This window comes from Paramisgurnus dabryanus, chromosome 23 (genome assembly GCF_030506205.2).
Source record: "Paramisgurnus dabryanus chromosome 23, PD_genome_1.1, whole genome shotgun sequence".
In the NCBI taxonomy this organism is placed as follows: domain Eukaryota; kingdom Metazoa; phylum Chordata; class Actinopteri; order Cypriniformes; family Cobitidae; genus Paramisgurnus; species Paramisgurnus dabryanus.
Window position 1 is genome coordinate 2,528,117 of NC_133359.1, and position 13,448 is coordinate 2,541,564.

The following is a 13,448-nucleotide window of genomic DNA, read 5'->3' on the forward strand; positions in this document are numbered from 1 at the left end:
TGTGTGAGTTTTTGTTATTTAACATGATTGTTAAAGTTTCTAAATGTGAAATGTACTGTATATACTGGCTAAATAAGGTAACTACTAAGAATAAAGAGCATTAGTCGATAAATCTGAGCACATACATGCATAATAGATGACGTTTATAAAGTTAATGCATAATTTATGAAGTTTTCCTGTGGAAGTCGGTAAAGCATCATAAACCAGAATGCAATGCAACATAAAGACAACATTTTACAGTATATTTGAAGCATGCTTTTAAAATCCCAGACAGCTACGGGCCGGATACACGCGGAAGTCTGCAGCTCCGGTGCGGATCTGGCTCGGAGTCGTCTGCTTTCTGGGATTCTCAAAATGAAATATAATTGAAAGAATGGTACAAAATATTTTATTGTGTCAAATGATTTTGGAGCAACATGGCAGTGAGGAAATAATGACAACATTTACATTTCTGGATGATTTTTTTACATTGAATTATAATTGTTTATGAGATACAGAGAGACATTTAACCGTCTTCTGCTTAGATCCATCAGTCTTGACTAATATCTGATCTTATCTGTATGTCTCTTTCCAATCTCAAACCTACATTTACATATTATATTTATGCATTTTCCAGATGCTTTTATCCAAAGTGACTTACAGTCCACTCAATCTAAACATTTATCAGTTTATGTGTTCCTTAAGATCAAACCCATGGACTTTGGGTTGCTAATAACTGAGCTACAGGATAACTTGTGGCGATATTTCATTGGCTGACCAATCAGAGAGTTTTATTTCCCTTATATCTGATCTCTCATCCCATTGGTTTTCACCAGAGGATCCAACAGATCTCCCTCAGCCAATGAGATCCCAGAGTCATTGGGATTTGTCGTTTGCTGAGTCTCTGTAGGAGATGTATTGGCTGCGATTGGCCAGGAGTTATTCATGCATGTGTTTCCTGTGCTGTTGATGTTTTTGTTGCTGTTTGTTGCATTTATGCTTCCTGAACTGAGAGTGTTGGTCAGAGATTGTGGCCATGATGGAGGGGTAAAAGAAAACACTGATGCCCCAACAGCCCTGGCACTTGGGGGCGCCGACTGCCCCTCCCCATTTGGAGAGGTTTCCAGAGAGAGTCGCAGGGGATGGCGCGACAACAAACCCTGACCCGGGCGTAATTTGGGCAGCTCGGGCACTGGGTCAGGAAAGGAGAAAGCAGGATTGTTGTGGTCTTCGTTCACCCAAGGGAAGGCAGAGGACGGAGGTGGCAGTATATTCCCGGGCGTATCCGGGACTTCTGACCCCGCTGGATGTTGTGCCAGGGAGGTGGAGCTGTTTTCAGAATCACCCTGAGCTCTTCGAGGTCTCGGGTGTGGAATGGTCAGGGGAATGCAGTGGATGGGCGTCTGAGGACAGCTGTAGAAACCGGGTCTTTCGTATAGAGGCATGGATGAGAAGGTGCTTTCATCTATGTCACGGTTTCGGATGAGGCTGGGCATTGGAGAGCTTTCAGGGTGCAGGTAAAGGGGGAAACGGGAGAACGGAGCTCGGGGGCGACGTCGCAGGAGGGAGACACGGGACGAGGGGGATGAACGGGGAAAACTGGGTGACTGGATGCCAAGAAGACGACTCAAGCTGCCCAGGAATGGCGTGGAATGATTGGCTTCTTCGTTTTCTTTAATCTGCTCCAGATTGTGCTGGAATTCCATTTCCTCTTTGGGAACACTGAGAGAGAGACAGACAGGAAAAGAGAAAATGGGAGGGAAGGAGAGAGAGGAAAAAAGAAAGAAAGAGACAGCCAGAAAAGGAGAAAGAAAAATGATGAGAGAAAGACAATATGGGTGGGAGGGAGGGAGCGAGCAGAAGAAAGAAAGAAGGAAAGAGACAGACAGAAAAAGAGAAAAAATAAATGAATGAGAGAAAGAAAGACAGAAAAAAGGAGAGGGATAGACAGAAAAAGAAGAAGAGAAAAGAAGAGAAAGAAAACATGGGAGGGAGGGAGAGAGAATAAAAAAGAAAGAAAGAAAGAGAAAGACAGAAAAGCAGAAAGAAAAATGGATGAGAGAAAGACAGACAGACAGACAGACAGACAGAAAAAGATAAAGAAAGCATGGGAGGGAGAAAAAGTAAGAAGAAATAGACAGACAGGAAACGAGAAAGAAAAAAGGGAGAGAGAGAGAGAGAGACAGACAGAAAACAAGGGAGTGAGGGAGAAGAAAAAAGAAAGAAAGAAATAGACAGACAGAAAAGGAGAAAGAAGAAATGAATGAGAGAAAGACAGACAGAAAACGATAAAGAAAATGAGGCAGGGAGGGAGAAGAAGAAAGAAAGGGAAAAAAAGACAGACAGAAAAGGAGAAAGAAAAAATGAATGAGAGAAAGACAGATGGACAAAAAAAGAGAAATAAAAAGGAGAGAGAGACAGACAGAAAACGATAAAAAAATGAGGGAGGGAGGGAGAAAAAAAGAAAGGAGGAAAGAGACAGACAGAAAAGGTGAAAGAAGAAATGAATGAGAGAAAGACAGACAGAAAAAGAGAAAGAAAAAAGGAGAAAAAAACAGACAGAAAAAGATAAAGAAAATGAGGGAGGGAGGGAGGGAGGGAGGGAGGGAGAAGAAAAAAGAAAGAAAGAGACAGACAGAAAAGCAGAAAGAAAAAAATGGATGAGAGAAAGACAGACAGACAGACAGACAGACATACAGACAGAAAAGGATAAAAAAAACATGGGAGGCAGGGAGGGAGAACAAAAAAGAAAGAAGAAAGAGACAGACAGACAGACAGAAAATGAAAAAAATGGGAGGGAGAGGGAGAGAAGAAAAAAGATAGAAAAAATGGGAAAGAACGACAGACAGAAAAAGAGAAAGAAAAAAGGGAAAGAGAGACAGACAGTAAACAATAAAGAAAACAAGGGAGGGAGGGAGGGAGGAAGGGAGGGAGAAGAAAAAAGAAGAGAGAACAAAGAAGAAAGAAAGAAAGGGGCAGAAAGAAAAGCAGAAAGAGAAAATGGATGAAAGAAAGAAAGACAGACAGAAAAAGATAAAGAAAACATGGGAGGTAAGGAGAACAAAAAAGAAAGAAGAAAGAGACAGACAGAAAAGGAAAGAAAGAATGGGAGAGAAAGACAGACAGACAGACAGAAAAGAGAAAGAAAGAAAAGTATAAAAGACCGAAAAAAAACAATGGGAGAAAAATACAGAAAAAAGATAAAGAAAGAATGGAAGAGAGAGAGAGAGAGAGAGAGAGAGAGAGAGAGAGAGAGAGAGAGAGAGAGAGTAAGTTTCTCTGAGTTTCTCTGACCCTGAGGATGTTTGGTTAGACAAAATATTTTTTTATTTTTGAAAAATTTTTCATTTTTATCTTGACCTTACTGGAGCCACATTAAAATGTTTACTTTTTAGGAAAAATATAATGCTGATTGTTAAAGTTTACTAACTTTACCATATTATAAAGACAAATATGTCCCAAAAAGTGTGGGGGGGGGGTATTTTAAAAATGCTGAAAAGATTACTTTATGCTATAGCTGTATATAAAATCATTTAAATCTATGAAGTGTCCCCATATAAATAACTATGTGTGTGTGTTTGTGCACGTATGTTCATTCACCTGATGTCCAGAGCAGAACCCATAAATGATGGTTTCCGGTGTTCAGCGCTGGCAGCCGTGTAGGGCGGTTGAGGTTCGGACTCGTTCCAGTATTTATCTCGTTCAATGTGAGGAACCAAATCAAACATCTCATCCACTGACAGCAAAGATACCTGGAAAAAAATACTTTTTTACTAGACATTTTAACACTCTTTACACACCACAAGTCAGACAACAGATCAACATGTCATGGGATGAACAGCTGTGTACCTGTAAATTACGGTCCACCAACCAGTTTGTCTCGAAATCATCATCATCTTCTCCAAAGGGGTTAATGAGCTGCTCTGCCACCTGAAGAAACCCAACTTATGATTTTCCTTCATTATTTCTTCAGTTAAACATCTGTTAGTGTCATGTAGTCACAATATGTCAGTGTGGTGTGATGGTTCTGTTAAGTTATTATGTGAGTTAAACACCACATTCAGTACTAACCCGGGTAATGTGGTAACCGGTCATTTTACTCTAAAGCAAACCGTAATTATGGATTTTAAATAAGAGGTGAAACGCCAAAAAGCACATATTCATGTTGCAATTAACAGTACAGTAAAACAACCAAATGATAAAAATGTGCTCGTGCCATAATGCCCGAATTGTTGCTATGGCATTGTTAGGTGGTTACTTACTTACTGTAGGGGTTATTACTGTAAATAACTAAGCAATACTGAGTTGTCATGTTTGTAGCACATGGGTACCTGGAAAAGTTTAGTAATTTGCTTAACTGCTTGTGAAACACTAATAAGATAACACACACACACACCTTAAGCCAGCCAACATAGAAGAAAAACTGCAGTAAAGTGAAGACTGGCAGGTAGATGTCAAGGTTGTGACCTGGATAACCTTGGGCGGGGTCGAGGAACTGGCGACCAATCAGACAAGTCAGAAAGAAACTGTACACGGCGACGGTTACCACCTATTATTGAGTACAGTACAGTATAAGGACACATCCCTTCATAATAATCAATAAAATATAAATTAATCATTTTAATCGATCAGAAATCAGCATAGAAAGAAAGATTTTGATCAGGTTGTGCTCCTATATAGCTCAGTGGTAAAGCATTGCATTAGCAACACAAAAGGTCATGGGTTCAAACCCAGGAAACAAAACACTGATAAAACATTTATAGATTGCAAGTCGCTCAAATGTTAATCTTACATAATAATTTTATTGTATTGACATGATTAATTTGGATCTATAAAGGAGGATCTGAAATGTTACAAACAGTCCTTAGTGTTAGTCATTTTTATACTAGTTAGCTATTCCAGCTATTCCAGTTTTGATCGGCCAAACCTGTGTGTAGACGAGAGGCAGGCTGATCCAGTCATAACCATACAATCTCATACACTGAGAGCGAAGTGTATTTAACTCCTGCCAAACAAACACGTCACGCTATTTCATAAAACATGTAAAGGTCAAGAAACATTTCTTTCATACACTTTTATCATCTAAAAAACTTTTTCTGAAAGGATCATCAGATGTTAAAGGTTCTTTCTGGAACCATTCAGACAAAAGTCGTGCTATGACATCATGAAGTATTATTATTTTTAAGGGTGTATGTGAAGAACATTAAGTTTTCCTTTAGTTGTCTCAAATGTTTTCTCTAATCCCTTAAATATTAAAAGCTAAAAATAGATTTCACTTTTATTTCCATTGCTGAGGCTCATGCTGTGAATAATATTTCTATCGTTATCCATGCAGAACAAATCATTTACTAAAGAAAGGGTCACACATGCTAACCCAGCAAGCAATTTTGCGTTTAAAGCCACCATGTGTAACATTTTTGTAATAAAATATTCAAAATCCTCTTGCAAAGTGTGATATATTTCATACATTATCTCAAAAGATCCCAAGGATTTGTAAATCCAGAGAAATTCCTGTTTTAAATAATGTCTCGTCCCTTGTAATTGTCACCCTTTTAGTGACTTTGTTATAAACTATGGCAACACGAGTGGACAAATGCGGATGTGGTGGTTATACAGAATCTAACACGCAGCTTAATTCATTACGATGGCATAAAATAATGTGATCAAACATACAGGTAAAAAATACATTAATTCATAACCTCATCTGTGAACACGATTAATCCAATACATCTCTGGATGGTGAAAACAACACATCCCATCATCCTACTATACTTTATGACAATGTTATTGTTTAATAGCGACCTCTAGTGGTGAAAATCTGACACATTGTGCCTTCAAAAGACGTCTAAGGGGGTGTACACACCAAGGCGTTTATGCAGGCAGCTGGCGTGAGTTCTTAAATGTTTCCAAAGGAAGCGCAGCTGGCGGGTTTTGTCCACACTGAGCTACCCAGTCTCACGAAATTTCGTGATATAGTCACATCATTTTTTGATTCTTTGTTCATGATATTGTCACGAAATTCCACGTTTTTTTGTGATCGTATCACACATTTCTCTTTATGTGTCACTGTCACGAACTGGTTACTCACAGCCCAGGCTTACGAAATTTTGTTATATAGTCACATCATTTTTTGATTCTTTTTTCATGATATTATCACGAATTTCCGTGTTTTTTCTTGATCGTATAACGAATCCCTGTTTTCGTGTGATTATCACGTATTGGTTACTCAATTGTTTTGTCCTACTTCGTCGAGTCCGTCCCAGTGTTGCCGACGCGACTTCGTCGAGTCAGGTGCCAAGTGACATTGTCACTTCGGTTTAGGGTTAGATTTACATAAAATGACATCCCTACCCAAACCCAACTCTAATCCTAAAGCCAGGTGACATATATAAAATAAATCAGAAAAAAATTGTATAAACCAATACATAAAGTGACATTCTAATGCAAGCACCAAATCAAACCCTAAACCGAAGCGACAATGGTTTAAAAATAGGAAAAAGCAGTTGAGTAACCAATACGTGATAATCACACGAAAACAGGAATTTGTTATACGATCATGAAAAAATGCGGAAATTTGTGATAATATCACAAAAAATAATAAAAAATGACGTGACTATATCACGAAACCTCCTGAGACTGGGTAGCAGCTCAACTGTTTTGTCCTATTTTCAAACCATTGTCGCTTCGGTTTAGGGTAGATTTGGTGTTTGCGTTAGGATGTCACTTTAAGTATTGGTTTATACTATTTTTTCTGATTTATTTTTTATATTTTATGATTTTTAAACCATTGTCGCCTGGCGTTAGGGTTAGAGTTGGGTTTGGGTAAGGATGACATTTTATGTAAATCTAACCCTAAACCGAAGCGATAACGGTAAGAAAATACGACAAAACAGTTGAGTAACCAATACGTGACAATGAAACGTAAACAGAAATTGGTGATACGATCATGAAAAAAAAACGGAAATTCGTGACAATATCACGGTAAAAGAATCAAAAAGTTATGTGACTATATCACAAAATTTCGTGAGACTGGGAAAATGTTCAACTTTGCGTGAAGCACTCAGCTCATCAATGTCACTTCTCACTCAGCCGTCCAATCACAGTGAAGGAGGGGCGGGACAAATATCACAACAACCAACTGGCGCATCGTTCAACGACTGATAAACAAAGCAGAAAGAGCAACCAAAGCGTTCAGCTGAAAAAAGCTGGCAAGCGCCTACAGTCTGTGTCCGCCTGGCGCTTTTGGCAGCGTTTAAATGCTTTGGTGTGCAAGCCCCCTAATGGTGTTAAAACACAGCCTAGGCTAAAACTAATACATTTATTAGACATCTAATTTGAGTTTGCTCTCACTGGTTATTTTGTCAAAAACGACATGTAACCAAATGCAAATCCTAGAAGTGGGTTACTTATATATCGTGTCTATAGTTAACCTAGACAGTGAAATGACAACTATTGCTTACTGGGAACACATGCACAAACCCACAATGATGTTTTTTGTACTTCAATTGGTATAGCATTGCTTTAGCAGTACAAAGATTGTGTGTTTGATCCCAGGCAATAAAAATATATATTTTCTTTTTATGCAAAGTAAAAAAAGCAAATGTAGAAATATCAGACGTACATTAAGTATGGCGGTCATAGCGACATCATTGTTGATGCGACCCTCTGATCGAGCTCTCATGGCCAGACTGACAAACCACATGCAGGGAACCCAGAATTTGTTATGAGGCGATGGTAAATCCTCAAACTGCCTCAGTTCTTCAGGGGTCATGAGACCTTCGAGAGAACAGAATGTGCTTGATAATCTCCTAAACAATGTCTTAAAGAAACAAAAAAATAAAAACATCTGTCTCAAGGACGACATACAGGTTTGAAACTAGTGAGGTTCAGTGATGACAGAGTTTGTAGGTGTGAACTTTTGCTCTACAAATGCCAAAGCTCTTGAAACTTGGCGTAATTCCTCGTTTCCTTCTTGAGTTAAAATCCCAGACACTGAACGGTACCAGAACAACAGCAGCTCAAATCCATACCACTATAAATGCTGTTTTAGGTCACATTATTAACCCAAAGCACTTCCTGTGACACACACACCAGGCAAAGCTTTAAAGCTTTCCGATTTGTCACCACCAGGGACTGAAAACTTACAAAAGAGAACCAAGGTGCAAATAATCATATTGTTAAAGGTCTACATAATTACTTCAAAAATCTGGTGTTAGTTTTGTCCTACCTGCCTGTACCAGATGATCCATAGTTGGGAATCTCTTGTAGACAGCAGTGCTTATGGAGCGATAGATCAGGACACCTGACAGGTTGGCGTAACGCACCAGACTTCTGCGAATGAGTCTTGCCCCTTCATCAGTTCCCCGCACATGAGCGCTAACCAGTGCGGCCAGCCGGTCCGGCCACGGGACGCTCTCGTACTGACCCCACCAGCGAGACACCACCAGAGTGACATAAAAACCTGAAACACATTCTGGGTCAAAACTACAAACAGAACTTGAATTCAAAGTCTTTTTTGATATATAAAGTGATCAGGATCAATTCATCATGGTTACCAGCTCTGAGCTTGTCTGTCCCCATCCCACAGGTGGGACATATTTAAAACAATCATTTCTTAATTTAAGCTACACCAGTCTTGACAAACTATGTATCGTTGCAAACCTCTCATATTGAGTTTTTCATATTTCATCACCGTTTTGCAAAAGACATAGTAAGAGTAATTTCTAAAATGTCATGGGCCAATAGGTTTTTCCAAGGTGTAGTTACATATTTATTTTTATGTATCCTATAAACCTGAAATAATCTTGACAAACTATATAAAGCTCTAAGAATGTAGTTTTCATATTTCAAGGCCATCTGATGATAGAAATTGTATAGTAACAGTCATTTTGTAAAATGTCATTGAACCCAGAGAAATACATATAATTTATTATATATTAATAATTCTAATATCCTTCAAAATAAATATATAAATCTTTAAAAATCTTGACAAACTATATAATTGTAAAGCTATAAGAATGTAGTATTTTTATATTTCAAAACCGTTTTGCATTAATAATAATGCGGTGACAGTAATTTATTAATTTATGACAATAGTATGCAGCAAACTGTTGACACCTAGTGGCTGTTGTTGGTAAAACCATTTAAAGTATGAAAGAAACCTGAAATTTGGATCAGACCTAGATGAGACTTGTGGCTTTTATTTTTATTTTTTAAAATAAATGTAAATTGCTATAACTATTTTTTTAAGATTCACAACACCAAACACTTCAGTGAAAAACTTTTATGTGTCTTCTTTAAAAAAGATTTTACTTCTAGACCAAATAATTCCTGAGTTACTAGTTTAAAAAATTCTGTGGCCAAAAATATGTTTTAAATATATGCTAAATACATGATCTCATAGAAATACATAGAAAGTTAAGGTTAAGCTTAATTAAATATTTATAATTTGAAAATATTTAGTTTTAACATTCATATGTATTTCAGGGGCAATAAATACATTTCTTATTTTACAACCCATATGGCAAAAAACAAATTTTCTACTTTATACATTTTATAAAACTTTTATATTTTGGCCAGGAAAAATATATAAGTATGTATAAAATATAAAATTATAAGTATATTTTTGCCATTGAGCAGTTTAAATTTAATTTTACCTTTTCAAACCTGTCATTTTTACAGGTTTATAACATACAAAGTTTTTCTTCCAATGCAGTTAATAGAAATGCTTTAAAATAAATTTCTTTTTAAAAATATCCAAAAATTGCCCAAAAATATATTGGTGAAAATCAATTTTTGTAAACATATTTAAAAATATATTTCTGGGTGTATTTTTTTACTTTTTTGGCCATTTTTTATATTCTGAAATATATTTTAAATTATATCTGAAAATATATATTTTTAGCCATATGGGTTATATTAATTTAAAGGTGCACATCACTTTTTTACCTCCACACTCAAAAAGGGGGTGTGGCAGTTAAAGGGTTAATCACTGTCACATCACCTCCTATGGCTGAGACAACTTCTGAGGATGTATAAAAGTGTTTTTGTGAGATGTTATTTTTACCCAGGACGAATGAAACAGGGATGAGCTGAGCGTATTGATCACAGTAGATGGAAAGTTGTTCAAACATCCTCCGCTGCTTTTCATCCAGCAGACACCTGTCAATCAATAATAAACTCAATAACTTTACGTTTAATAATAGGTTTATTATTTGATGATTGTATAAAATCGGTTAACTCAATTCAGACCCTTTGGTAAACACGTACTTTGCGGACAGAAACAATAATTTAATCTTGTATGATTAGATCTCACATCTTGACCTCATATTCAGATGTACTATGGTAATACCATGTTTTTGGACATGCACTATGTAAATCCCATGGTATATATAAACTCTCATAGTATAATGATAAGATTAGGAGCATCAAAGTTTGATTTCACATTTATTTCAATCTTTGACATGATCTTACTCAAGATTATATTTTCACAGAATGATCTTACATGATTCTAGTAAATTACAAAATACCACAGTTTGCTATAATGGTAGGCCTATATAAATACAATAATGATTCAGTCCCTAAGCATACTAAACATCAAATAATAAGTGATAATAAACTGTAATAATAGACACAGAACTGAGATCAGTTAAAAGAGGTCGTGTTTACCTGTATGTAAAACTGATGGTGCAGTAAAGCACAGTAAAGATGAGCAGCTCTCGGTATAAAAGCTTATAGATGCTTCCTTTCCATCGCAGTAGCAGACGATAAAAGGTACCCAGCCGGGCATCAGCCACCCTTCGTGAGTATGTGACTGTCATGACCACTGACAATCCTCCAGTCGGCAGATCTTTACTCACACTGCCGTCATTGATCTGACAAAACAGAAATCACAGCAAAATTTGGATGTTGGTTAAGTTTGGAAATGAATGGAACAATAAAGCATTGATTCATACATTTAATTAATAAATGAACGACAGAAAGAAACAATCCTACTCACGGTGCGTGATGTGACAGAAGTTGGGTGTCATTACCGGATCTGTTTAAAAGAGGGTCGACGCAAAAGCATGCTGGCAGGGGTGCATACACTCCAGGTCACTTGACTGCTAATCTGTTTTCTATTAACAAAGAGGTATTGTGGAAACTGGGAGCGTGTTAATCTTAGCAAATCTTTCCAAATTAATATACACACATGCAAACCCACACACTCATAAACACTTGATTAGAGTAAAGTTGTAATAATTTTAGTTTCATAATATATAACTGCATTTTGTAATGCCCTCCAATAAACACTTGGCTCTATCATGGGCCCTCAGCAGGATTTCAGTGTATTGTTTAGCGCCCTCTACTGGAGGATATGCACCTCTGCACGTGGCCCCATTTCATTTGTAAGTCATTAACCTGTGGCTGAGGCTGACCGATCACTAACAGAAGATTTCTGGAAACTTCATTCAGAGCCTGAAACTGCATAAATGTACAAAATGTACAAATAACATTTAAGGTTGTGTTTCTCAGGACTTTAAGGGGTTATTGAGACTCATACGTGGAGATGTAAGAGCCATTCAAGGTCACCAGGTATGTTTAACAGTCATGTATGAGAAGATCTTGTATAAATGCATGGATTGTAGTTATGGACGTCTTTGTAACTTTTATATTTTTATGTTTCAAAGCTTTCTGTCACATGTTTTAGCTGATATTTATCTGACCACACTGTTGTTAGCACTGGGTTATGTTGCAACGCTTTAGTTACATTTTGATAAACTGAACAGAAACTTTTATGATGATACAGCAAAAGACTAAAATGGTTTAACCTCTAAACTGTTATACTGTTAGACAATGTCTCTGTTTGTTTTATAACTGGAGTATAATTTACAGAAGATGGATGCTTTTGAAGGAATTCATCATGTACAGATGTCCTCATCTCCTCCAGCCCGCTCCGCTCCAGGATACGAGGTGCTCGTGGCAGGGAATTCTGTGATAGCTGTCTACTCATCATCTGTGTTCTTTGGCAAAGGTTACCTAAGAGACCAAAAGTCAGTAGAGGAAGAGAAATGTCCAGTTGGGAGGTACAGACTTTCTAATACTGTACTGTTTGTGCCATCCATAAGTATTAGGGCAGTAAAGATAAAATTGGTGACAAGAATTTTGTAAGATGAATATGTGGCAAGTACAGAATGTAATATTATATTAATATTAATTATGTTTCAGCGCATACATGCTTTACCAGCAAAGTTTTAAAAACCTTTCGTCCTGATGCAAATGTGACATTCTATACTCTTGTATCATATTCACCTTTTAATGTTTATACATTTCTTGACTACACAACAAAAAGAGCCATTGTGCCTTTATTGTCCTAATACATATGGAGGGCACTGTATGAACATATCATGTGATATTATTACTGTACAATAGTACTGCCACAGTATAGACAATATATATATATATTTACAAAAATGTATTTTTTGACCATCTTTTGTATATTTTGAAATATATTTAAAAAATATAAGCATTAATATATGCGTCGCATTGGAAAAAAACTTTGTATGTTACAAACCTGTAAAAATAACAGGTTTTTTGAAAAGTTAAAATATATTTCAACTGCAAAAATTTACTTATAATTGTATATTATATACATACATTTTATAAAAGACCGTTTCAGCAGTAACAACATAAACAAGCCGCTGTCGCGGTCCGCACGTAACTTCCGGTAAACTCCGCTAATAATAAATAACAACAAAGTTCTTTAAACATAGTTTATTTATATAACAAGCAAACAAAACAACACATAGATTACATAGGAAACCAAAACATTTGTTATTTTCGACGAGTTTAGCAACTAGTCAGACCATTAAAAAAACGAAACCGGAAGTAAGGTTCGGATCCAGGGGCATGTTCAATCTCACACCGGTGCGCAACGTTTTGCTACGGTTTCCGGGTTGAACGACATGTTTCCTGGAAACGGTGTGCAACGGAATGCAACAGGTTTTAGAAGCGTTTTCTCTTGTTTGGTGGGTGTGTCAGAAATGTCAGCCCAATCAGCGGCAAGATGTATAAAACCACGCGATAGTAAAGAGACAGCTCTCTCAATGGGTTCAAGTTGGAATGTTGTCTTTCATTTTGGACAGCAAGGTCAGTGACTGTAACATCGAGGGTATTTTACAGTATTAAACACACATTTATAACGATTTCATCAGGCTTTAGAAACATTTAAAAAAGAACACAAAGAATGGCCTCTCAGCTACCGTAGTTGCAACTCTTGCGTCATCACAACAGGGTGTTCAATGCATCACCGTTTCTGTTTAATAAACGTTGTGCAACGTTTTGTCGGGGCTGAACGCAGCCCAGACGTGTATCACGTGCGTCCGATGAAACCGTCTATATTTTGGCCAGGAATTTTTTTTTCTATATGTGTTGTAAAATTAGAAGTGTATTTGTTGCCCCCAATTACATTTTAAAATATATGTTATTAG

At 37.0% G+C, this 13,448-nt stretch overlaps 1 protein-coding gene across 2 annotated transcripts; it reads right to left on the bottom strand.

The window, feature by feature from the left end:
• Window positions 1-423: 423 nt before the first annotated feature.
• Window positions 424-11,817, bottom strand: best1 (bestrophin 1). 2 transcript variants are annotated; one of them, XM_065277408.2, is made up of 10 exons: window positions 10,979-11,817; window positions 10,648-10,853; window positions 10,046-10,140; window positions 8,207-8,440; window positions 7,601-7,755; window positions 4,907-4,984; window positions 4,376-4,528; window positions 3,829-3,909; window positions 3,580-3,731; window positions 424-1,701 (listed from the first exon to the last, which is right to left on the bottom strand). In XM_065277408.2, exons 2-10 carry the CDS (start codon window positions 10,797-10,799, stop codon window positions 780-782), a joined length of 2,022 nt encoding a protein of 673 aa, XP_065133480.1. In that variant the 5' UTR covers window positions 10,800-10,853; window positions 10,979-11,817; the 3' UTR covers window positions 424-779. The 2 variants fall into 2 exon arrangements, with proteins under 2 accessions (XP_065133480.1, XP_065133481.1); XM_065277409.2 differs by lacking the exon at window positions 4,907-4,984.
• Window positions 11,818-13,448: the final 1,631 nt, after the last annotated feature.